The sequence below is a fragment of the Thalassophryne amazonica genome, chromosome 10 (assembly GCF_902500255.1).
Source record: "Thalassophryne amazonica chromosome 10, fThaAma1.1, whole genome shotgun sequence".
In the NCBI taxonomy this organism is placed as follows: domain Eukaryota; kingdom Metazoa; phylum Chordata; class Actinopteri; order Batrachoidiformes; family Batrachoididae; genus Thalassophryne; species Thalassophryne amazonica.
In genome coordinates this window covers 89,151,565-89,178,442 of record NC_047112.1, presented here as the reverse complement: position 1 = coordinate 89,178,442, position 26,878 = coordinate 89,151,565, and the positions used below count along the sequence as shown (strand labels likewise).

At 45.1% G+C, this 26,878-nt stretch overlaps 1 protein-coding gene across 1 annotated transcript; it reads right to left on the bottom strand.

Moving 5' to 3' along the window:
• Nucleotides 1–19,679: 19,679 nt before the first annotated feature.
• Nucleotides 19,680–24,607, bottom strand: LOC117518153 (cathepsin L1-like). Its single transcript, XM_034179212.1, is given in 5 exon segments — nucleotides 19,680–20,279; nucleotides 20,370–20,475; nucleotides 24,055–24,223; nucleotides 24,304–24,510; nucleotides 24,512–24,607. Coding segments are annotated over 5 exon segments (678 nt in total). The 3' UTR covers nucleotides 19,680–20,179.
• Nucleotides 24,608–26,878: the final 2,271 nt, after the last annotated feature.

The following is a 26,878-nucleotide window of genomic DNA, read 5'->3' as shown; positions in this document are numbered from 1 at the left end:
TGATTCATGACTTGAGAGTGACTTGATGGTTGACTTCGTCCCACCTCTGTGAGTTTCTGGCGTTGATGGGAGGCAGAACCAGGGTTTAAATACTGCTGCGATAATGAGCGGCACGTGTGATGATCAGCACTCAGCTTCGAGTCAAGCCACCTGGAAAAGAGAGAGAGGAAAAGCAGAGCCAGGCGGGGACCAAGGCGACGCACACCACAAAATCGACTCCTTATATTTCTTTCATCTGTGTAGAAAAGAACATGTCATAAACGTATTTATTTGTTTTTCTTACAAAACAGAGTTGGTGGCGTCTTTGCCGGCGACTCTCTGTCTGCTCAGCTGGTTATAGAAAAAACTACTGAACACATGGCTCCTTTCAGCCACAGCGCCACCTACTCCTTCCAGAAGGTACCTACAGCAGGAAAAGGAGAAGTTTAAACACTATCCCTCTCTGTCAACTCCTAATGGCGACTGAGTAGAAACACCACAGTGTGTCGGGCATCTAGTTTTTAAAATGATCTCGTTATTTTCCTGTTCTTGTCTCATGGATCATCTTGAGGTAGAATTTGACGATGATGTCGTTGAGGTACACGCCATTACCCAGAGAGGCAGTGATACGCCCCTTACATGGCATGATTGGATACTGGATCAACCTGGTCAACACATTAATCTTAATCAAGTTACAAATTTATGTGCATTTTTATGCTACAAGCACGTTAATTGTTGAAACAGAGGACTGGATGGACTCAGGTAAAGATTCTGACTAATTTAACCTGCTGGAAAGCTGATGCAGATCAAACGAGTCGATGTTGAATTTTTCAGCTTTACTGCTGGTTCTGTATGTTTGGGCATCTCCTAAAAATGAAAGAAAAATATGAGACAGAAAGAGCAGATAGTTTAAAAAATACTCTAAAGGGAAACTGCCAGTGTAAGTTGTCATTCTTTGTTTTGAGAAGTCGTGCTGTTTTGCAGAAGACACCTGCTGGCTGTGGTGTGTTTGACAAGGCAACTGAGACAGGAAAAAAACATTTTGTCCGCACACTTTTAGTACAAAAGCATAATGCATTTACTGGATTAAAATTTTTTTTTCCTAATCTCGTAATTGTGTGATCAGGTGTCTAATTTGTTTTATGTATGTATATACAGCGAGGAAAATAAGTATTTAAACACCCTGCAATTTTGCAAGTTCTCCCACTTAGAAATCATGGAGGGGTCTGAAATTTTCATCTTAGGTGCATGTCCACTGTGAGAGACATAATCTAAAAAAAAACAAATCCAGAATCACAATGTATGATTTTTTTTAATAATTTATTTGTATCTTACTGCTGCAAATAAGTATTTGAACACCTACCAACCAGCAAGAATTCTGGCTCACACAGACCTGTTAATTTTTCTTTAAGAAGTCCTCTTATTCTGCACTCTTTACCTGTATTAATTGCACCTGTTTGAACTTGTTACCTGTATAGAAGACACCTGTTCACACAATCAATCGCACTCCAACCTGTCCACCATAGCCAAGACTAAAGAGCTGTCTAAGGACACCAGGGACAAAACTGTAGACCTGCACAAGTCTGGGATGGACTACAGGACAACAGGCAAGCAGCTTGGTAGAAGACAACAACTGTTATGATTATTTATTAGAAAGTGGAAGAAACACAAGATGACTGTCAATCTCTCTCGGTCTGGGATTCCATGCAAGATCTCACTTTGTGGGGTAAGGATGATTCTGAGAAAGCTCAGAACTACACAGGAGGACCTGGTCAATGACCTGAAGAGAGCTGGGACCACAGTCACAAAGATTACATTAGTAACACATGATGCTGTCATGGTTTAAAATCCTGCAGGGCAGCAAGGTCCCCCTGCTCAAGCCAGCACATGTCCAGGCCCATTTGAAGTTCACCAGTGACCATCTGGATGATCCAGAGGAGGCATGGGAGAAGGTCATGTGGTCAGATGAGACCAGAATAGAGCTTTTTGGAATCAACTCCACTTACCATGTTTAGGGGATGAGAACAACCCCAAGAAAACCATCCCAACCGTGAAGCATAGGGGTGGAAACATCATACTCTGGGGTGCTCTTCTGCAAAGGGGACAGAATGACTGCACTGTATTGAAGGGAGGATGGATGGGGTCATGTATTGCGAGATTTTGGCAAACAACCTCCTTCCCTCAGTAAGAGCACTGAAGATGGATCATGGCTGGGTCTTCCAGCAAGACAATGACCCCAAACACACAGCCAGGGCAACTAAGGAGGGGCTCCGTAAGAAGCATTTCAAGGTCCTGGAGTGGCCTGGCCAGTCTCCAGACCTGAACTCAATAGAAAATGTTTGGAGGGAGCTGAACCTCCAAACCTGAAAGATTTGGAGAAGATCTGTATGGAGGAATGGACCAAAATCCCTGCTGCAGTGTGTGCAAACCTGGTGAAAAACTACAGGAAATGTTTGACCTCTGTAATTGTGAACAAAGGCTACTGTACCAAATATTAACATTGATTTTGAGCGCCTTGGGGCAACTGTTTGTTGTGATTTGGCGCTATACAAGAAAAAAGTTGATTGATTGATTGATTGATTTTCACAGGTGTTCAAATACTTATTTGCAGCAGTAACATACAAATAAATTATTAAAAAATCATACATTGTGATTTCCGGATTTTTTTTTTTTTTTAGATTATGTCTCTCACAGTGAACATGCACCTAAGATGAAAATTTCAGACCCCTTCATGATTTCTAAGTGGGAGAACTTGCAAAATTGCAGGGTGCTTAAATAAAACAATAAAATACAATTAAATAATGTGAAAATACTCAGTTTTAGTGTGGACTGGTAAAGCCACAAGACACCGTGCATGAGAACTTGTCAGTATAAGTGTTCCACCTGCCAATCAAAAGGATTCTGCCAGCCAGAATTAACCATTCTGACACCTATAACACCGTGCAGCTCCGACCCAAACCACTCGGTGGAAACGGGGCTATCAGTAGCCTGTAAAAATCCATAAATTAATCAACAAATTGATGGGACTATTAAGACAATGGTTCTCGTGTGAATGTCACTTCCTCCTTCTTCTCCAATGTTGGGACTCGCCCGGACGTTCCTAGTTTTCAGTGGCGCGCAGTTCAAAATCTGAATATTTATCTCTTCACTAACTGTGCACCAAGGAAAGGATAAATTTCAAACTGTTGTTTAATTTTAGTCTTAAATACTAAAAAAACAACATTACATATCGCGTCACCTACACTTTAAAATCCAGGAAGCACCTTGAAAACACTAGGATCAGTACATTTTTGGTGGATCAAACTTTAAAATCACTTGGTAACAGTCAGTCTCCTCTGTGGGAGCCTGTCAGATCTCACAAGCTAAGCAGGGTGGGGCCTGGCTAGTACTTGGATGGGGGACCTCTTTGGAACACCGGGGGCTGCATGTGTTTCTCCAGGTAAAAGCGAAGTTTCTTCAAGAAGGCCATCAACCAACCAACCAACCAACCCTTTTTTTTTATATAGCGCCAAATCACAACAAACAGTTGCCCCAAGGCGCTCTATATTGTAAGGCAAGGCCATACAATAATTATGAAAAACCCCAACGGTCAAAACGACCCCCTATGAGCAAGCACTTGGCTACAGTGGGAAGGAAAAACTCCCTTTTAACAGGAAGAAACCTCCAGCAGAACCAGGCTCAGGGAGGGGCAGTCTTCTGCTGAGACTGGTTGGGGCTGAGGGAAAGAACCAGGAAAAAGACATGCTGTGGAGTGGGGCAGAGATCGATCACTAATGATTAAATGCAGAGTAATGCATACGGAGCAAAAAGAGAAAGAAACAGTGCATCATGGGAACCCCCCCACAGTCTACGTCTAAAGCAGCATAACCAAGGGATGGTCCAGGGTCACCTGATCCAGCCCTAACTATAAGCCTTAGCGAAAAGGAAAGTTTTAAGCCTAATCTTAAAAGTAGAGAGGGTATCTGTCTCCCTGATCTGAATTGGGAGCTGGTTCCACAGGAGAGGAGCCTGAAAGCTGAAGGCTCTGCCTCCCATTCTACTCTTACAAACCCTAGGAACTACAAGTAAGCCTGCAGTCTCAGAGCGAAGCGCTCTAATGGGGTAATATGGTACTACGAGGTCCCTAAGATAAGATGGGACCTGATTATTCAAAACCTTATAAGTAAGAAGAAGAATTTTAAATTCTATTCTAGAATTAACAGGAAGCCAATGAAGAGAGGCCAACACGGGTGAGATATGCTCTCTCCTGCTAGTCCCCGTCAGTACTCTAGCTGCAGCATTCTGAACCAACTGAAGGCTTTTTAGGGAACTTTTAGGACAACCTGATAATAATGAATTACAATAGTCCAGCCTAGAGGAAATAAATGCATGAATTAGTTTTTCAGCATCACTCTGAGACAAGACCTTTCTGATTTTAGAGATATTGCGTAAATGCAAAAAGGCAGTCCTACATATTTGTTTAATATGTGCTTTGAATGACATATCCTGATCAAAAATGACTCCAAGATTTCTCACAGTATTACTAGAGGTCAGGGAAATGCCATCCAGAGTAAAGATCTGGTTAGACACCATGCTTCTAAGATTTGTGGGGCCAAGTACAATAACTTCAGTTTTATCTGAGTTTAAAAGCAGGAAATTAGAGGTCATCCATGTCTTTATGTCTGTAAGACAATCCTGCAGTTTAGCTAATTGGTGTGTATCCTCTGGCTTCATGGATAGATGAAGCTGGGTATCATCTGCGTAACAATGAAAATTTAAGCAATACCGTCTAATAATACTGCCTAAGGGAAGCATGTATAAAGTGAATAAAATTGGTCCTAGCACAGAACCTTGTGGAACTCCATAATTAACTTTAGTCTGTGAAGAAGATTCCCCATTTACATGAACAAACTGTAATCTATTAGACAAATATGATTCAAACCACCGCAGCGCAGTGCCTTTAATACCTATGACATGCTCTAATCTCTGTAATAAAATTTTATGGTCAACAGTATCAAAAGCAGCACTGAGGTCTAACAGAACAAGCACAGAGATAAGTCCACTGTCCGAAGCCATAAGAAGATCATTTGTAACCTTCACTAATGCTGTTTCTGTACTATGATGAATTCTAAAACCTGACTGAAACTCTTCAAATAGACCATTCCTCTGCAGGTGATCAGTTAGCTGTTTTACAACTACCCTCTCAAGAATCTTTGAGAGAAAAGGAAGGTTGGAGATTGGCCTATAATTAGCTAAGATAGCTGGGTCAAGTGATGGCTTTTTAAGTAATGGTTTAATTACTGCCACCTTAAAAGCCTGTGGCACATAACCAACTAACAAAGATAGATTGATCATATTTAAGATTGAAGCATTAAATAATGGTAGGACTTCCTTGAGCAGCCTGACAGGAATGGGGTCTAATAAACACGCCATCCAGCGTAAAACAACACGTGAGCGGCCGAAAAGGCAACAATAATAGCAGATGTTCTAAAACCAGTTTGACATGTGACCAGTAGTTCAGAGCTGATTAATCCTGGTGTCTAGAGTTGATTAAACCAGATATCTGGTTTAAGTCACTTACCCCAGCTTTAAATGAGTAAACCACATTATCTCAGTGAAAACAGCAAAAGGCCAACCTTCATGCAAGAAAAGCTGGAACAAGTCAAAGTTTGTCATTTCTGTCTAAATAAATAGTGACTTTCAGAATAAGTCCACCAAGGGGACCGCAGCCAGTAACTCTTGTAGCATCACAGTCACGTTCAGTTCAGTTCAGTTCACAGCAACATTATTGTATTCCTCCAGACACTCTCAAGGTTGGCTTCAGAAATAACCCAGCCATTGTTTTGCCTCTGGGAGCAATTTCACAACTCTTTCACAGTCCTCCAGAGCAGCAGCAGCAGTGACTTTTTGTTTATTTTTCACCTGAAAGGTCCTGTTTGTTATCTGGATACATTCTCACTCTGCAGGATTAGAATCTGGATTCACAAACAAACCAGTTCACTTTATAGGCAGAAATTGGAAGCCACTTGGATCAGCAGTGAACCAATATGAAGACCAATCCAGCAGTTTGTACTCAACTTTGAGATATTGGTACACATAAACCAACAAAACTGAGAGCCCAAACTGAAAGACTCCTTTGTCCCTCAGACCATCAGATTGTACAACTCCTCACTCAGGGGAGGAGGAGTAATAGGAAGACAGAGGATGGGAAGGAGAGGAACAGTAGTCGCCAGTAAACCAGTCGTGATCAGTATGTCTGGTATTTATATTTGTGGATTTGTTTCTATTCGCAAATTGTTTTGTTTTTGTTGGGAAAGGGTCGTAACACGGACCCGCAACAGGGGGCACAAATGAACGGACAATGGATAAGACAAAGAGTAACAATTTAATGTTGTGAAATGCACAACTAGATACAGACACAGATAATGCCAATTGTACACAAGGTGACGTGCGGGCAGGCTCGAAGATAGGAGACCTCTGGCGATCGGAGAGCCGGGACCCACACAGCTTCCACCACCAACGGCCTGAAGAACACCGGAGCCGCCAAGTCCTGAGTCCCCAGGTGGTCACCGTCTTCTGTTGCAGACCCTGGTACTGCTGGCAGAAGATGACAAAACAGTTATGGTGAGTGTGTATCCACACACCCAGTAATCCTTCTTCTACAGGTCTTCGCGGAGGGAAAACCTCCACCTCCGATACAGAATCACCCGTGCAGCTCCTGACAGTTGCTCCTTGGATGGAGTGAGAGGCGAAGACGTCGCAGACTCTCACTGCACGCCAATCCAATTACAGACTTCAGGAATACGGCTGCACACAGAACAATAATTAGTCTTCAGAAAGTATGAAATGCAGAGAATTACCTTCGACGGTAGTTGATTTCTCGGCGAGGAGGTGGAGTAATGATCCAGCTTTTGTAGAGATGGTGGTGATTGGTGACAGCTGGTGTAAACGAGTGACAGCTGTCACTCTCTGTCTCGGCGCCCTCTCATGCTTGAAGCCCGCACTCCAAGCCGGGCGCTGACTGGTGGTGGTGGGCCAGCAGTACCTCCTCTTCAGCGGCCCACACAACCGGACCCCCCCCTCAACGGGCGCCTCCTGGCGCCCGACCAGGCTTGTCTGGGTGTCGGCGGTAGAAATCGGCCAGGAGGGCCGGGTCCAGGATGAAGCTCCTCTTCACCCAGGAGCGTTCTTCGGGTCCGTACCCCTCCCAGTCCACCAGATATTGAAAACCCCGGCCCTTCCGACGGACGTCCAGGAGCCGACGAACAGTCCATGCCGGCTCCCCATCGATGATACGGGCAGGAGGTGGTACGGGTCCAGGAGTGCAGAGTGGTGAGGCGTGGTATGGTTTTATCCTTGAGACATGAAACACTGGGTGAATCCGCAGTGAAGCTGGGAGTTTCAGCTTCACTGCGGCCGGACTGAGGATCTTGAGTATTGAGAATGGTCCAATGAACCGGTCTTTGAGCTTTTGCGATTCAACCTGCAGTGGGATGTCCTTGGTTGATAACCACACCTCCTGCCCAGGCTGGTATGCAGGGGCCGGGGAATGCCGGCGATCTGCATGGGCCTTAGCCCTCGTCCGGGCCTGCAACAGGGCAGAACGGGCGGCCCGCCACACCCAGCGGCACCTCCGCAGGTGGGCCTGGACCGAGGGGACCCCGACCTCTCCCTCCACAAGTGGAAACAATGGGGGCTGATACCCCAAACACGCCTCGAAAGGGGAGAGGCCGGTAGCAGATGAGACCTGGCTATTGTGGGCGTACTCGATCCAGGCCAGATGGTCACTCCAAGCCGCCGGATGCACAGAGGTTACACAGCGGAGAGCCTGTTCCAACTCCTGGTTCGCCCGCTCTGCCTGGCCGTTCGTCTGTGGGTGATACCCGGACGAGAGACTCACGGTGGCCCCCAGTTCCTTGCAAAAACTCCTCCAGACCTGCGAGGAGAACTGGGGACCACGATCCGAAACAATGTCCGATGGTATCCCATGCAAACGCACGACGTGGTGGACCAGGAGGTCTGCTGTCTCCTGGGCCGTCGGGAGCTTCGGGAGGGCCACGAAGTGGGCCGCCTTGGAGAACCGGTCCACTATCGTGAGGATGACGGTGTTACCCTGGGACGACGGGAGGCCCGTGACGAAGTCCAGGCCGATGTGAGACCAGGGGCAATGAGGCACAGGCAGGGGCTGGAGGAGGCCCCTGATCTTGTGATGATCCGCCTTGCCCCTGGCACAGGTGGTGCAGGCCTGGACATAGTCCCGGACGTCGGCTTCCAGTGACGCCCACCAGAAGCGCTGCTGGACTACCGCCACGGTCCTACGCACTCCGGGATGACAGGAGAGCTTGGATCCGTGGCAGAAGTCCAAGACGGCAGCTCTGGCCTCTGGTGGGACGTAAAGTCTGTTCTTAGGACCGTTCCCCGGGTCTGGGTTCCTGGTCAGGGCCTCCCGGACGGTCTTCTCCACATCCCATGTGAGGGTGGCCACGACAGTGGACTCGGGAACGATGGTCTCGATGGGGTCTGACAACTCGGCCTTGGCTTCCTCTTCGTGCACCCGGGACAATGCGTCGGATCGTTGGTTCCTAGTCCCGGGACAGTAGGTGATCCGGAAGTCAAAGCGTCCGAAGAACAGGGACCAGCGGGCTTGCCTGGGGTTCAGCCGCTTGGCGGTCCGGATGTACTCCAGGTTCCGATGGTCCGTGAAAACCGTGAAAGGCACCGTAGCTCCCTCCAACAGGTGTCTCCACTCTTCAAGAGCCTCCTTAACCGCGAGGAGTTCCCGATTGCCGACGTCATAGTTCGTTCAGCGGGGGTCAACCTGCGGGAAAAGTAGGCACATGGATGGAGAACCTTGTTGGACTCCCCGCTCTGGGACAGAACGGCTCCTATCCCTGAGTCAGAGGCGTCCACCTCCACTATGAACTGGCGAGTAGGATCAGGCTGCACCAGAACTGGTGCAGACGAAAACCGGCGTTTCAACTCCCTAAACGCGGCTTCGCACCGATCCGACCAAGTGAAGGGGACTTTAGTGGAGGTCAGGGCAGTCAGGGGGCTAACAACCTGACTGTAACCTTTAATGAACCTCCGGTAGAAATTTGCAAAGCCGGGGAACTGTTGCAGCTTCCTACGGCTTGTTGGTTGGGGCCAATCTCTCACTGCCGCAACCTTGGCCGGATCCGGGGCGATGGAGTTGGAGGAGATGATGAACCCCAGGAAGGACAAAGAGGTGCGGTGGAACTCACACTTCTCGCCCTTCACAAACAACCGGTTTTCTAGTAACCGCTGCAGGACCTGACGTACATGCTGGACATGAGACTCAGGGTCCGGAGAAAAGATGAGTATATCATCCAGATATACGAAGACAAACCGGTGCAGGAAGTCCCGCAAGACGTCATTAACCAATGCTTGGAACGTCGCGGGGGCATTAGTGAGGCCGAACGGCATGACCAGGTACTCAAAATGACCTAACGGGGTGTTAAATGCCGTCTTCCATTCGTCTCCCTTCTGGATCCGAACCAGGTGGTACGCATTCCTAAGATCAAGTTTGGTGAACATTTTGGCTCCATGCAGGGGCGTGAACACCGAATCTAACAGGGGCAACGGGTATCGATTGCGAACCGTAATCTCGTTCAGCCCTCTGTAGTAATGCATGGACGGAGTCCGCCGTCTTTTTTACCCACAAAAAAGAAACCCGCACCCATCGGGGAGGTGGAGTTCCGAATCAACCCGGCGGCTAAGGAGTCCCGGATGTAGGTCTCCATCGATTCGCGTTCCGGACGTGAGAGGTTGTACAATCTACTGGACGGGTACTCAGCGCCCGGAATCAAATCGATGGCACAATCGTACGGTCGGTGCGGGGGAAGAGTGAGTGCCAGATCTTTGCTGAAGACGTCAGCAAGATCGTGGTACACCTCTGGCACCGCCGTCAGATTGGGGGGGACTATGACCTCCTCTTTAGCTGTAATTCCGGGTGGAACCGAGGATCCAAGACACTCCCGTTGGCAGGTTTCGCTCCACTGCGTCACCACCCCAGACGGCCAATCAATCCAGGGATTGTGCTTCACCATCCATGGAAATCCCAGAATCACTCGGGAGGTAGAAGGTGTCACAAAAAACACGATCTCCTCCCTGTGATTCCCAGACACAACCAAGGTTACTGGCTGTGTCTGATGTGTAATTAACGGGAGTAGAATGCCATCTAGTGCTTGTACCTTCAATGGTGAAGGCAGGGCTACCAGAGGAAGCCCTACTTCCCTGGCCCATCTGCTGTCCAGCAGATTCCCTTCTGACCCCGTGTCTACCAGTGCTGGGGCGTGAAGGGTTAAATCCCCACTCAGGATCGTTACTGGGATTCGTGCTGATTTATGGGTTTTCCCTGTGTACATATTATGGCCCACCCTTAACCCAGTTCCTAAGGATGGGCGTTGGAGTTTGATCGTTTGGAGCAGTCTTTTAACATGTGCTCACAAGAGCCACAGAAAAAACACTCCCCGCGGGCCAGCCTCCTTTGTCTGACATTTGATTTTAATTTGGCCCTGCTCGTGTCCATAGCTTCGTCAGCAGGGGGAGCTGTTGCCACACGGAGCCCTCTGGCAGTGGAACGTGGGGAAGATGACACCCTTTCGGACCCGGAGGAGAGAGGGACGGCTTGTGCCCGACCACGCCCCCCGGCCTGCTCCCGACGGTGTTCATTCAACCGGTTGTCTAAACATATAACCAAACTGACAAGCCCATCGAAGTCTTGCGGTTCGTCCTTAGCCAGTAAATGCTCCTTCAGAACTGGAGACAGTCCGTTTATGAAGGCGGCGCGGAGCGCAACATTATTCCAGCCGGACCTCGCAGCCGCAATGCGGAAGTCGACTGCATAATCAGCTGCGCTTCGGCACCCCTGTCTCATTGACAGCAGCACGCTCGCGGCGGTCTCGCCTCTGTTGGGATGATCAAACACCTGTTTGAATTTCCGTACAAACCCAGCGTATGACGTCAGGAGCCATGAATTCTGTTCCCAAAGCGCCGTAGCCCAAGCGCGTGCCTCACCTCGAAGCAAATTAATCACATAAGCCACCCGGCTGGCATCTGATGCGTACATAACTGGACGCTGTGAAAAAACGAGCGAACACTGCATTAAGAAGTCTGCGCACGTTTCGACACAGCCTCCGTACGGTTCTGGAGGGCTTATGTAAGCTTCAGGGGACGGTGGGGGGGTTTGTTGAACGGCCAGTGGAACGTCTATCTGTGGCCCCGAGCCAGCAGGAGGAGTCACTGCAGCAGCGCTCGAGTCGCGCGCTTCCACTCTGGCGGTGAGAGCCTCCACTCTCCGATTGAGGACTGCATTCTGCTCGCTTACCAGATTTAACTGAGCGGTGAAAGCGGTAAGGATTTGCTGCAGATCACTTACCACGCCTCCTGCTGACGCCTGCGCTCCTTGTTCTCCCATTGGCTGTTCAAGCTGTGGTTGACGCCCCTCGGGATCCATGACGAATGGCCGAGAAATCCTGTTGGGAAAGGGTCGTAACACGGACCCGCAACAGGGGGCGCAAATGAACGGACAATGGATAAGACAAAGAGTAACAATTTAATGTTGTGAAACGCACAACTAGATACAGACACAGATAATGCCAATTGTACACAAGGTGATGTTCGGGCAGGCTCGAAGACAGGAGACCTCTGGCGATCGGAGAGCCGGGACCCACACAGCTTCCACCACCAACGGCCTGAAGAACACCAGAGCCGCCAAGTCCCGAGTCCCCAGGTGGTCACCGTCTTCTGTTGCAGACCCTGGTACTGCTGGCAGAAGATGACAAAACAGTTATGGTGAGTGTGTATCCACACACCCAGTAATCCTTCTTCTACAGGTCTTCGTGGAGGGAAAACCTCCACCTCCGATACAGAATCACCCGTGCAGCTCCTGACAGTTGCTCCTTGGATGGAGTGAGAGGCGAAGATGTCGCAGACTCTCACTGCACGCCAATCCAATTACAGACTTCAGGAATACGGCTGCACACAGAACAATAATTAGTCTTCAGAAAGTATGAAATGCAGAGAATTACCTTCGACGGTAGTTGATTTCTCGGCGAGGAGGTGGAGTAATGATCCGGCTTTTGTAGAGATGGTGGTGATTGGTGACAGCTGGTGTAAACGAGTGACAGCTGTCACTCTCTGTCTCGGCGCCCTCTCATGCTTGAAGCCCGCACTCCAAGCCGGGCGCCGACTGGTGGTGGTGGGCCAGCAGTACCTCCTCTTCAGCGGCCCACACAACAGTTTTGTTTTTTTGTTTTGTTTTGTCTTACCTTCACTTGTGATTCTCTATGTGCTTCTTACCCTGTGTGCTGCTACACAAGGCTGCTGCAACCTCAATTTCCATGAGGGAGTCTTCCCAAAGAATTAATAAAGTTCTATCTAATCTAAAATAGACTATGACGTAACACTGCTGTAATTCTGGAACGATAGCATTAGTGATGTCAATGATCATCCACTCTGGAACCGACATACATATCCATAATCAGGATATGTTTAATTTTGAAGTAGCATTTTTTTTAATTAAGACCACACATGAGATATTTTTCAACAGATCATTCATAGTATTCAGAATATAATTAGAGATATCTTCAATCTAAATTTAACTGCATGACTCTAGATTAATTTATTAGTGAGAAAAAAAATGCCCGTAAGACATAAAAGCATACATCATAGGAACCTAATATACCCCTTAAAATCACAATATGCACCACTTTAAATAATAAAGCCAAGACAATCATAATCATAAAATCAAACATAAAATCATAAAATAATAAGAAGAAATTAATAACCAAAATAAAAAAAGTCATAATAATTATTTTAAAAGTCATAATAGCACATTTTCAGAACTGTGGCTCTGTTGTCATCATGTACAAAATAAAGATGTAATTTTAGTACAATTTAATTAATGTTAAATGTTCTTAATTGAAGCCGAGAATAACAAAACTCTTCGACAGCTCAGGTCTTATTTATATAATTCAATAAAATACCTAATTTCAGTGTGTTAATAGAAAGTTAACTAACGTTTGTGTAGACATTTGTCCACTGGTAAAAAAGAGTTTGAGTCCTGGACCTTATCTTAGCTTCTAACTCGCCAAAACATAGATTAAAACTCGCAGTGTCCAGCTATGAAAGTGCTGCAAAATCTGGTTGTGTTTTATTGAAATGAACGTTATTCCAACCAGGATATGCTTAAGGGCCCCGTCACACATGAGCACGAATGAAGCTGAATCAGGCCGAATGGGGAAAAAGCCAAACTTCAAGGAGGGACAGACATTTGGACAGCTGTGTATGAATGCCATATGACCACTTAGAATGTGGGCGGATCCCACCACGACTGGTTTGTGCACAACCGTGTGTATGCGTACAATTCCAGTTCAAACGTGGTTGGAACGCAGTATGAATACCTAGAATGCTGTCAGAATTCAGCAAGAATGAGAAGAATGCATATGGAATGCCATACGGATGCAGTTTGATTGCCACCCGAAGTCTGGTTGAAAAGCAAGCAAGGGGGAGCACTGCCATGTGTCGTGTTTGTTATGTAAACCAGGTACCTCAGATCGTGGCAGTACTGTCGTGCATGTAAGTGGACTGATCAGATGATATGAGCTCACACACGTGCAGCGGAGCAATCAGATAATACAGCCGCATGTACGTGCTGCAGAGCGATCAGACGACACGAGCTCGCGCACGCGCAGCGGAGCGATCAGTTGATACAGCCTCACGCCTTTCCTCGCTCCAGGATATTAGATCCATTGGATGACCACACTGTGGTTCACGCGTGTCCTGGCAATCAGTTAGTGCTTCACATGATGTACTGCCTGGACTTTGCAAAGGCGTGTTACATGCCCTGAGGCACAGTGGGATGTTCCACTCTCCGGCTGGACAGCACGCCATATAGAATATATATTTAATTGTTATGGTTTGGACAAGCGTGGAGGACGAACCCAAAAGCAGGGAGCAGAGAAATGGATGTTAGAAGACGGATTTATTTAACAATGGATTTGTATACAGAGGAAATTATATGCAGGAGTGTGTAACGTTGTCTAGCCGAGTGGAGACCGGCCCGCACAGCGGTGGAACCAGGGGTTCCGCAGTCCCAGTGACTTCTGTCCTGGTGTGATGGGTTTGGAGCCAGGTGGCCGCCAGCAAGCTGTCAACGTGGCTGGGGAAGATACACAGATGGGTGAGTGCTGAGCCAGTCACTTCCAGAAGTGATTCTTCACAGTCAATCAGTAACAAACTATCACAGCTGGGTCCAGATATGTAGGCAGTTATTCAGAATGATTTAGTTCAGTTTCTCTGGCAGTTCTTATCAGAAAAAGTTCAAAGTTCAGTACGTACGACTATTCCAGGCAGTGTTCTGTGAGCGGAAGCTCATAGGAGCAAAATGAGCAATACACTTAGCTGGCAGATACAGAGCGTGGGTGCTCTGTGCACGGGCTGCAGATGAGACTGGTTTTCCAAGATTGTCTTGGAAGCAATCAGGATGTACATGACGCTAAGCAGAGGCTCTAACAGGCAGGTGTGTGGAAACACCAAGAGACAAAAAATATTCAATTTAGGAGAGGAAAGTGACCAGGCTTACCGTGGAAGGTTTGCTGAGTTTCTGGATGGAATGAGGAGCCGGGGTTCATATTCTGATGCTGATTAAATGGAGATCAGGTGCGTCGATCAGCTTGAGGCGCGCCACCTCTGCAGGGGAGAGAGAGAGAGAGGAGGAGCAGCAGCAGGAACAGAGCAGGCAGCCCACAACATTTCATGGTGGACGAGGCATGTGCCATCGACTCTTGGCTGATGTAACCATCACATGGCACTCCCAGAAGGACAGGGATTTTATCACAGGCTGCAGCCTGGCTGTTGTTCTTCCTGCGCTGTGAGATGCATCTGGAGCTGTTCCAAAGGTGATTTTATATTTTATTTTATTTATATTGTAATGGCTTGGCAATACAATTGGAATGTCATTCCTCCTCAGGGGTTTGATGGTGTCCATGTGTATTACAGCTGTGACACCCCGCTGAGCTTTTGAAATGCATTGACTCACCGTGGGGCAGCAGCGTGGAACACCTGCTCACGGTGTTACAGCTACGATGATCATAATATTTCACATACATTATCTAACCCATGGGAGGGAATGACAATGCTTTTGTAATATAAGGTTTATCATGGATATAACACCCCATTCAGATGTGCGCACTGCCCATGGCTCTGAGATACATGGACTCACAGCAACACATGGTGTTTTCGGTATGATTGTGCAATGTTCACGTCTACTTCACAAAATGAATATGTGCCACATACTTTGCATATTACAATATAATAATAATGACATAGTGGCCATCGGGTTCTTGGTCACCTCCCTGAATAAGGTCCTTCTCCCCCAATCGCTTATGTTAGAGGGGCGGCCAGCTGTAGGAAGCGTTTCGGTCGATCCAACCTTCTTCCATTTACAGATGATGGAGGCCACTGTGCTCATTGGGACCTTCAATGCAGAAGAAATGTTTTGGTACCCTTCCCCAGATTTGTGGCTTGAGCAAACCCTGCACCAGAGGTCTACAGACAATTCCTTGGACTTCATTGCTGGTTTGTCCTCTGACATGCACTGCAACTATGGGACCTTATATGTTGACAGGTATGTGCCTTTCCAAATCATGTCTAATCAGCTTAATTTACTCTAGCCAGCTGTAGAAACAACTCAAGGATGATCAGTGGAAACAGGATGCACCTGAGCTCAATTTTGAGCTTCACAGCAAAGTACATGTACATGTGATTTCTTAGTTTCTTTTATTAATAAATTTATAAAAAATTTCACAAAAAAAATTTTTTTTTCATGCCATTATGGGGTACTTCGAGTAGAATTTTGATGGAAAAATTAATTTACTCCATTTTGGAATAAGGCTGTAACATAACAAAATGTAGAAAAAGTGAAGAGCTGTGAATACTTTCTAGCAGGGGCGTAGGTTTGCATATGGACCATAGGGACAAGTCACAACCAATATTTTGGGATGGCAAAATAGTCCCTACCAATATTTAGAATTTTTTTTATATGACAAAATCATAAAGCCCGCCCCCTCCCCATACAAAGTAATGAGTTCCCATCCAATCTCTGCAGGACAGGAAGATTCCCCAACCAACATCTTTTTTTTTTCGAAACTTTATTTCAACAAATGCAATAACAAACGAACAAAACACAAGAGCAAAGAGATATACAAGAAGAATAAAAAAAAGTTAAAGTTCCTTATGGAGGTATCAACATTTTTTTCTGTGTTCAACAAAATCTGCACAAGTGTCCATGGCATCGGATGACGACAGCGACCTCAAGGTTGAATTCGACTCTTTCTAGTCTGGTAATTAACACGTTTGTGTCCCTTCACAGAAAAATAAATCTTTCTAGTCTGGTAGTGCATTTGCGTTCTTTTTGTGCCATAGTTTCCCCATTACTATAATTACTGTTTAAAAATGTGACATAAAATTCTTTGTAAATTAAAAAAAAAAAAACGCTAAAATAGCTACGTTGTATGCGTTTTGTTTGTGTACGATAATTTCTCCCAAAATACGATAATTTTGAGGTTTTGGTACGATAGTTTCATATTTCATATCTGGCAACACTGCTCCGGTGCAGAAAAACAAGAAGGGCGGGGCTTGCGAACAATGCTGTGCGCCACACTTAAAATAAACTGCACACCCACACAAACACGCACGCACACCTTCACAAATGACACTAACACCCTGCCTTTTCCTCAAAAATTACTACATTTATGTTTGCTGTCTGTACTTTTCTGTCACTTTTGCGCTCTTTTTCATACTTTTCCCTCGTTTCAAAAGTCACCGAACGCACTTTACCGTAATATATGCAACATATAGCATACTGTTGGAAAGCACGGGTTCTTGGCTTGCTGTCAGTGTTGAAATTTTTCAGCGTGAGGGCTTACATGAGAACTTACGGTAATGAGAATCAGCGGCGCACTAGTGTGAAACTTCCATGTTTTTCCTCTGCGTTATGACATCACAGGCTTACGTTTACCGTAATACACCATATATATCATTGTAAAGCCCTTTTTTTTTGTTGGCAAATTAGGTTGCCAGATACCTACAACTGCATTATTGATGAAGAGAATAGATTATACATCTTGGTTGCAAAAACTTTTTTTTTTGTTAGCTCCACAAGTATTTTTTTTTTGTTGTCTTGTTCTCTCAGGTGTAGGCCTATAGAATAGATTGATTTTGGGTGCAATTTTGTTATTTAAGCTATTTGTTTGTTTGCCTACACACTTAATAATGTAAATAAAGTGTTAAATTATTCAGCATTATGTCGTCATATGTTATGTGTTATGCTGTACTTGTGCGTCTAATGGTATGAGTGGGTTAGGGGGTGGTGGTGGTGAGCAGGGGGGCGGGGGGGTGGTATTGTCCCTACCAAAGCTGAGACCAAACCTACGCCCTTGCTTTCTAGATGTACCGTACACATCCTGCGGCGTAAATGTTCGTATGGTCATCTCAACAATTGCATTTTGTTTTGATGTTTCTTTGATTTCCTGTTTTCTGTTTCTTCAGTAAAACATCTTTGTAAACCTTTGTAAAAACCTTGTAACTGTTAGAATGGCCTAAGCAGTGGGTCACCCCTCTGAGTCTATCCTGCTTGAGGTTTCTTCCTCAGTATCATCAGAGGGAGTTTTTCCTTACTACTGTTGCCTGTGTGCTGCTCTAGGTTGTTGGTAAGGTTAAACCTCACTCGTGTGAGGCACATTGAGGCAGCTTTGTTGTGATTTGACGCTATATAAACCAAATAAATTGAAATTAAATTTGTGCATATTTTTGGTTCAACCTCCCAGGCCTGTAGTAGAAGACCCCAGTTTGAGGTGAAAGGGGGGTTTTATGTACATATAGGTCCATATTCAACCGGAAAAGGTGCACCTTAGCTCTTCCTCAACAATAGTGGCCTGTAACAGCACCCCCTCCTCTACCTTGCTGGCAACTGACTCGTAGTGGTGCTTTGTGTCCAGTCATGACCCAGTCATGGGTCCATCCACCTCATTCATCAAGAATCGCTCTCATTTCATCTGTCCATAAAACCTTTGAAAAATCTGTGTTTAGATATTTCTTGCCCCAGTATTGACATTTCACTTTGTGAGTGGTGGTCATGTTTTAGCCTTCCTTCCCATGGCCATGTGTCTAAGCACTGAACATTATACTTCTGGACACTCCAGGTAGGTTATAGTTCTGGAATATGGTGGTACTGGAGGATAATGGGTTTCTGATTCTTCTTAAGTCTTAAGTCTTCTTAAGTCTTTTGCCAGTAATTTGCATTGTTCATTCTTCACGCATATCTTGAGATCCTGGTGACTATTTAAATAGTAAATAGTCAATGGACTGCATTTATATAGCGCTTTTCCATCTGCATCAGACGCTCAAAGCGCTTTACAATTATGCCTCACATTCACCCCGATGTCAGGGTGCTACCATATAAGCGCACACCGGGAGCAATAGGGGATTAAAGACCTTGCCCAAGGGCCCTTAGTGATTTTCCAGTCAGGCAGGGATTTGAACTGAGGATCTTCTGGTCTCAAGCCCAACACCTTAACCACTAGACCATCATCTCCCTTACAATAAAACACTTCATTGTTCCTTGACCACGAGTCAATAACTTAGCTATTTCAAGAGTGCTGCATTCTTCTAAAAGTCATTTTACAATTTTTGACTTCTCTGTGTCTGGCAAATCTTTTATTTGGGTGTGGGGTGGGAGGTAGGGGCGGGAGATTTTGCCTGAGGGGAAAAAAAGAAACTGCCTAATAACAAGAGCAATCAGAGAATTCTGATGTCCGCCAATCTGGATCCAGATCACCTCCAAAATTTAATAGAGTCTTCCGTGCTCTAATATCTATCTGTGGTGCAAATTTGGTGAGAATCCTCCTTCAAAGCCTATATAAAGGGAAATCTTTATCCAGAATCTAGATTGGGATCCAGATCACCTCCAAAATTTAATGGAGTCTTCCATGGCCTAATATGTATCCATGGTGGAAATTTTGGTGAAAATCTGTGACGTAGTTTTGACATAATACTTCAAAGCCTATATAAAGTGAAACTTCATCCAGAATCTGGATCCAGATCACCTCCAAAATTTAAATTTCAGCTTTACGTCTATTACCTCCGCCATCTTTACTGATTACCCGTGTACTGAATCTGTGCCAGTTTTTTCAGATAAAGCCTTTTATTACTCCACCTCCAGTTTCTGTGAGTCTGCATTCTGTTTATTCCTCACTATGAATCCTGACAGGGAGTCTTCCATGGCCTAATATGTATCTGTGTTGAAAATTTTGTCAAAATCTGTGAAGTAGTTTTGCCATAATCCTGCTAACAGCCAGACAGATATACAGACAGACAGACAGACAGACAAATAAATAAACGCCAATGATTTTATTATGTCTTTGGCGGATGTAATTATTCACACCTTGATGTAGTTGTGAAGCACGGACAGAGGTGATGGCTGATGTTTGTAGGTAAAAGGCTAGAAATAGAAATGCCCCAGCATTTTTACATCTAGATAACGAAATTTATTCATTGTTTATCTATTTATTGGGCAATAAAACTAAAAATAAGCCAGTTTTCACTGAAATCCTTTTTGAGATCAAAGTGGTGGTTAGTACAAGTCTCTCATATACACATTTGAGATCTTGTGCTGTCAAACAGGCAAACACACACCTGAGTAGAGATAAAACAATATTTATTTGCACCGTCCACTGCTTTATTTAGTCTGTACTAAAACACATCATATGTGAAAAACACCAGGAAAAGAGTTTAGGTTTCAGTCAACCTGAACCAAGTCCATCATCCACCCCCACCCCTCTCTCTCTGCAAGCAGTTTGAATCACAGTGATTTGCATGAAATGTACAAATCAGACTTTATTGACAGTAATATTAGTGTTGTTGCATAATGGAAACTATATGTATATGAATATATTATAAAGCATTTTTTCATACTCTGCCACCCAGTTGTACTGTAGGGATCCCTGAGAGCAGCCGTAAAAGCCAACAGCAATCTTAAAGGACTTCAGCAGAGACACTCAAAAAGAAAAAATCCTGACCATAGAAGCACTCGAAACATGAAATAATCTGCACAAGAAATGACTGACAGTTTTCTGGAGTCCTTATAACAGGCCACATGAAACTCGTAGCAGGAGATTTTGTTCTGAACATCCGATCAGAATCAGAGGATAGGATACAAAGCATAGCTAGCAATACCACAAGTATTCTTGCCATCACGGATCAGCCGCATGTAGCCACCTTCACCCCAGCTGCTACCCCAACTGAAACAAAAAAGCAAAGATTCTCAACTGAAAATATTGCAATTATTCAATATCTGTCCGGATCCAATATTTGTTGTGTTATTTTTATACCTGTTTTTGATGATCCAGTAGTCTTGGCCTCCTTCGGAGCCGTAGCCAACCAGCAGCACCGCATGGCTCAGATTGTTTGGGTTGCAGTTGGGTTCTTCATATATTCCTGCAGAAGATATTCTGGCATCAAGTGGTTTCTTTTCACATTTGTAAAACTAGATGGTGCTCACACAGTATACAGCGCCACCAAGGTTCAATATTTTACACACACACACACTCATCTTCTTATCCAAGATCGGGTCGCAGGAGGCTGCAGCCTGTCCCAGCAGTCATAGGGCGTGAGGCGGGGTACACCCTGAACAGGACGCCAGTCTGTTACAGGGACACATATAGACAAACACATTCACACCCACACGCACACCTATGGACAATTTAAAGTTTCCAATTCACCTAACCTGCATGCAGGGTTGCCACAGTTACTTTGAAAAAGTAATCCAATTACTGATTACTCCTTGCAAAAGTAACTTAGTTATTTTACTGATTGCTCAATTTTAAAAATAACTAAGTTAGATTACAAGTTACTTTATTAGTTAATACCAGCAGCTGCCGACAACTCCCCACCCCCGCCACCTCAACATGAAAATGATGACCCGTTTTGTCCATACTTACTTTATAGTCACCCTTTCTTGACTTCAATGAACATAAATACTTGTTTTATAAAAAATAAAACTAGAAGCACTCGGAGAGTGCAAACCTCCGCCAAGGCCATGGGGTCACTGACGCCATAACATCTACACGCCGTGGAATCATTGAACCTAAAAAAGTCTAACAATGATTATTGCTAGTAAAAAAAAGTTTCATCTGCTGTGACTGGATAGCATGTATCCTTAGCGCTTGGCATCACAGTTTATTGCAACTTGCACCTTTCCCAGAAGCTACTGTCACCTGAGCACTGATATTGATATTGCATGTGCTTATAGACAAAAACAAATAAGACAGACAAAATAAAAAATAAATAAACAAAATTCACAAAATTCAATTTATTATTCAACTGCAAATATATGAATATTTTAACATTTATGAAACACTTCTCTAAATAAATAACAGTAAATTCTGAAATAGAACTATTTTTTAAGTGTTGCATGTGCTACACAAGGCCATAGGGTCACTGACCCTAAAGAGATTCCCTCCTTGGCACAGTGATCTATTCAACAATTCAGTGTTACAACCAAAACTATGATACATACACTTTTCTTTCCTTTATATTTGACATCCTTGACCATGAAAACATACCACTAGAACTTGGAATCACTTTTATGTCTTTATTAGTTCAAAAGTTATTGTTGTGTGTGGGCCGCCAGAAGAGGAGGTACTGCTGGCCCACCACCAGTGGGCGCTCTGCCTGAAGTGCGGGCTTCAGGCACGAGAGGGCGCTGCCGCCATGGACACAGCCGGGGGTGACAGCTGTCACCCATCTACTCAACATCATCTCACTCCATAAAGACCAGACGTCATCTCCACCTCGTTGCCGAGATATCATACTTCATTGGAGGTAATATCCTCAGCCGTTTTGCAATATTGTTTGTATATTGTGAGTGTTTGCAGGAGTACCGGTACCGCTGTCAGTGGAAGCTGAGAGAGCGCTAGAAGGCACTCTTTTCCCTGAGGAATCTTCAGTACTCTGCAAGTTATTGAGTGAGAGGTGGAGGTGGCATTCCCACCGTTATTGTTACTGGGTGTACACACACCCACACTTGACTGTCTTTGTTCTTCGCCAGCAGTACCAGATCCGACAGTCGGGGACGGTGATCACCTGGGAATTCGGGACTTGGCGGCTCCAGTATTCACAGGTTCTGGGGCGGCGGAAATCGTGTGGTTCCGGCTCTCCTCAGGACAGACGTCTTCTATCCTCGAGCCTGCCCACACGTCACCTTTGTGTATTGACTGTTGTGATATTCTGAGATTGTCTGTATGTTCGTTGTGCACATTCACAACATTAAATTGTTATATTTTGGCTCATCTATTGACCGTTCATTTGCACCCCCTATTGTGGGTCCGTGTCACTACACTTTCCCAACAGTTATTGTATAAAACGATTTTTCGGTAATGGCGGTTTCTTCTGGATCTAGCTCCATAACATTTGAAGCTACATCAAATCTGATGACACCTTACTGAATCAGTACAGATTCAGCTACAATTTGGTGTTAGTTGTGCATCTCTAGCTTCATTTGTCACCTCACACTGACACATTTTCTATTTTCCCTATATTTTTGCATATTCTGGATCACCAGATCCAGAATCCGGATCCGATCATCACCAAACTTTGTTGTTTGATAGAACATTTGACTATGTTACACCCTAATTTTTTTCAAGCCTTTCTGCCTTGTTTTTGTGGAGTTAGAAACTAGAATGTCAAAATTCCCCCTATCCCGCAATGGTAAAGAATCCTTTAAAAAAAATTCCTGGATCCGGATCATGATCTGGATCACCACTAAAATTTAATCACTTGTTCCTCTTATCATTTCCAACCACTCCACAAAAGTTCATCAAAATCCGTTCAAAACTTTTTGAGTTATCCTGCTGACAAACAGACAGACAGACAAACAAACTCGACCAAAAACATAACCTCCTTGGCGGAGGTAATAAAGACAGTCTTTCTTGACCTCATATTTAACTGTTGACAGCACTGTAACAGTAATACTTACCATTTCTAACCTACATTGTTTGTAAATGTAACTATTAAATTCTTTCTGACATTTATCTCACATTTAAATTCTTTCTAAACATGTTAGTTGATGAAATTATTATTAGTAGTAGTAATAGTAGTATTATAAGTAGTATTAGTAGTAATAATAGTATGAAAAAATGTCTTAGAAAGTGGACTTTTAATCTAGGGCTCTTGTGGGGAGCCCCCCCGCCCATGTTCCCTTCCCACATGGATTCACCCCTGACTTTCTGTTTGAGCCAAAGAATCGATAAAGTTTATTTATGCATTAAACGCGACCAGATTGACAAGTAAGAAAGTTTTATCAGGGGTTTTTTAAATGTCATATCGTCCTCACAAAGAGACTTAGGTGGATTTGGGTGGAGAAAAAAAGCGTTAGTATTTGTTGATAATGCTCACGGATCAGCTGTTTTTAACGAGGACACTCACAAAGCAGCACAGAGTTTTAAAGAAAAAAAAAGATAAAAATGTCTTTGTAAAACCGTAGCTCTGAGCATCACCACACTTTGAGAAACAACTGTTCTTCAAGTCAGATTAAAGGAACGCGTTACTAAGTAACTAAAGTAACTAAAGTAACTTCTCAAATGTGGGAGGAATCGGAGCACCCAGAGGGAATGCACACAAACACGAGAACATGCAAACTCCACACAGAAAGGCCACAGGTGGAAATCAATCCTATGACCTTCTCACTGTGAGGCAACAGTGCTAACCACTAAGCCACCGTGCTGCCCTTTCAACATTTTATTTGTCCTTTAATAAGTTAAAGTGCAGGTGGGGTTCTGCAGAAGTACAATCAATGCATTAAAAATGTGAATTAAGCATGCTCCTGGATCCACATGCAGTCTTACATGTACATTCTTCCTTCACCCAAAGCCTACATTGCTATCATATTGAATTAAATTCTGTCCTTATGTTTGAGACATCCTGCAAACAGTAAGATAAACAAACAGGGCTGAATATTTATTACCTCCTTGGTGGAACTAAAGCCTATAAAGAACAGTGGGTTTCAGGACCACTCACCAGAACTATAGAAGAGAAAACTCGAATGATCAGCATCAAAAGCGACTGTGATTGGCCCGATGGTTGCCACGGCATCAGCCAGCGCCTGCTCATCCCCTTTCGGTATGAATCTGTAGTCTCTGATATGGGCAACTGCAAGGTTGCTGTCATAGAAACAGGGTTGTGTGTCCTGCATAGATCAATACAGTGTGAAATGTAAGAGCATATGAAATATGTGGATGGTGGCTGAGCCGGCAGGTGGACACTCACCACTGAGGTGTATGGGTAGCTGGTTTCAGACTGCAGCCCATTGCTGACCACGTAGTCGTAGGCATTGGCCATCCAGGCACCACTGCAGCCATAGGTGCCATATGGTCTGGAGCAATCAACCAGGTTTTGCTCGCTCAGTGAGATCAGCCTGCCTGTATTTTTGTATATTTGTCCCTCAATCGCTCCCGTAGTGCTGAAGGCCCAGCAAAGAACCGCAGAAACCCTGCAGGACACCACTTAGAGTTTTAGTCACTGAAAAACTGGTCATTTTAAGTGTGTCCACATCCAGACCTGTCATCATCATTTGCCCTGGTTTTCCACTCGACAGTGCACTTTGCCAAAGAAACCACTGTTAAATCATTGCTCTCTTATGCTTGTCTTTTTTGCCTCATGTAATTTTTTTTGCCTCTTTTTCTCAGCACCCAGATATCAGCCGACATCAGCTTCACTGGTGTCCCACCTAGCTCTATGGGTACCTGGTTCCAGGCATCTCCACAGACATCCACTGCTTCTCCCTCTGTGCCTCGGCTGCAACACCAGCAAACCGCCTTCACATTCAAATCTGCACTTTGTAAAAAACTCTTTCACCTCACTGCCCTTTTGAAAAAGAGTTATTTCGATTTCTAAAGACCCCAACAGCGATACACTGTTGTTCTTTGCTTACTTCAGTTCTTTCTACCACACATTGTAACAAGAGCAATCAGAGATTTCTGACATCCGCAATTTCAGTCTTCCATGCCCTAATATCTATCTGTGGTGCAGATTACGTGAGAATCCATTAAGTAGTTTGATGTAATCCTTCAAAGCCTATATAAGTGAATCTTGACCCAGAATCCAGATCCAGATCCAGAGCACCTCCAAAATTTAATGGAGCATTTCATGGCCTAATATGTATCTGTGTTGAAAATTTCATCAAAATCTGTGAGGTAGTTTTGACGTAATCCTTCAAAGCCTATATAAAGTGAAACTTGATCCAGAATCCGGATCCGGATCCAGATCCAGATCACCTCCAAAATGTAATGGAGCCTTTCTTGGCCTAATATGTATCTGTGTTAAAACTTTCGTCAAAATCCGAGCAGTAGTTTTGACGTAATCTGCTAACAGTAATCCTTCAAAGCCTATATAAAGTGAAACTTGATCCAGAATCCGGATCCAGATCAACTCCAGAATTTAATGGGTTCTTCCATGGCCTATAACTTTCTGTGATGAAAGTTTGTCAAAATCCGTGCAGTAGTTTTGACATAATCCTGCGAACAGGCAGACAGACAAATAAATAAACGGCAACGATTTTATTACGTCCTTGGTGGACGTAACAACCTAAGCACAACTCAGGAACACTTTTGCCAGGAAAGACACAAGTGAGCTATTAAAACATTCTTTAAATCAACAACCAGATTGCTGAAGACGTCAGCAAGATCGTGGTACACCTCTGGCACCGCCGTCAGATTGGGGGGGACTATGACCTCCTCTTTAGCTGTAATTCCGGGTGGAACCGAGGATCCAAGACACTCCCGTGGCAGGTTTCGCTCCACTGCGTCACCACCCCAGACGGCCAATCAATCCAGGGATTGTGCTTCACCATCCATGGAAATCCCAGAATCACTCGGGAGGTAGAAGGTGTCACAAAAAACACGATCTCCTCCCTGTGATTCCCAGACACAACCAAGGTTACTGGCTGTGTCTGATGTGTAATTAACGGGAGTAGAGTGCCATCTAGTGCTCGTACCTTCAATGGTGAAGGCAGGGCTACCAGAGGAAGCCCTACTTCCCTGGCCCATCTGCTGTCCAGCAGATTCCCTTCTGACCCCGTGTCTACCAGTGCTGGGGCGTGAAGGGTTAAATCCCCACTCAGGATCGTTACTGGGATTCGTGCTGATTTATGGGTTTTCCCTGTGTACATATTATGGCCCACCCTTAACCCAGTTCCTAAGGATGGGCGTTGGAGTTTGATCGTTTGGAGCAGTCTTTTAACATGTGCTCACAAGAGCCACAGAAAAAACACTCCCCGCGGGCCAGCCTCCTTTGTCTGACATTTGATTTTAATTTGGCCCTGCTCGTGTCCATAGCTTCGTCAGCAGGGGGAGCTGTTGCCACACGGAGCCCTCTGGCAGTGGAACGTGGGGAAGACGACACCCTTTCGGACCCGGAGGAGAGAGGGACGGCTTGTGCCCAACCACGCCCCCCGGCCTGCTCCCGACGGTATTCATTCAACCAGTTGTCTAAACGTATAACCAAACTGACAAGCCCATCGAAGTCTTGCGGTTCGTCCTTAGCCAGTAAATGCTCCTTCAGAACTGGAGACAGTCCGTTTATGAAGGCGGCGCGGAGCGCAACATTATTCCAGCCGGACCTCGCAGCCGCGATGCGGAAGTCGACTGCATAATCAGCTGCGCTTCGGCACCCCTGTCTCATTGACAGCAGCACGCTCGAGGCGGTCTCGCCTCTGTTGGGATGATCAAACACCTGTTTGAATTCCCGTACAAACCCAGCGTATGACGTCAGGAGCCATGAATTCTGTTCCCAAAGCGCCGTAGCCCAAGCGCGTGCCTCACCTCGAAGCAAATTAATCACATAA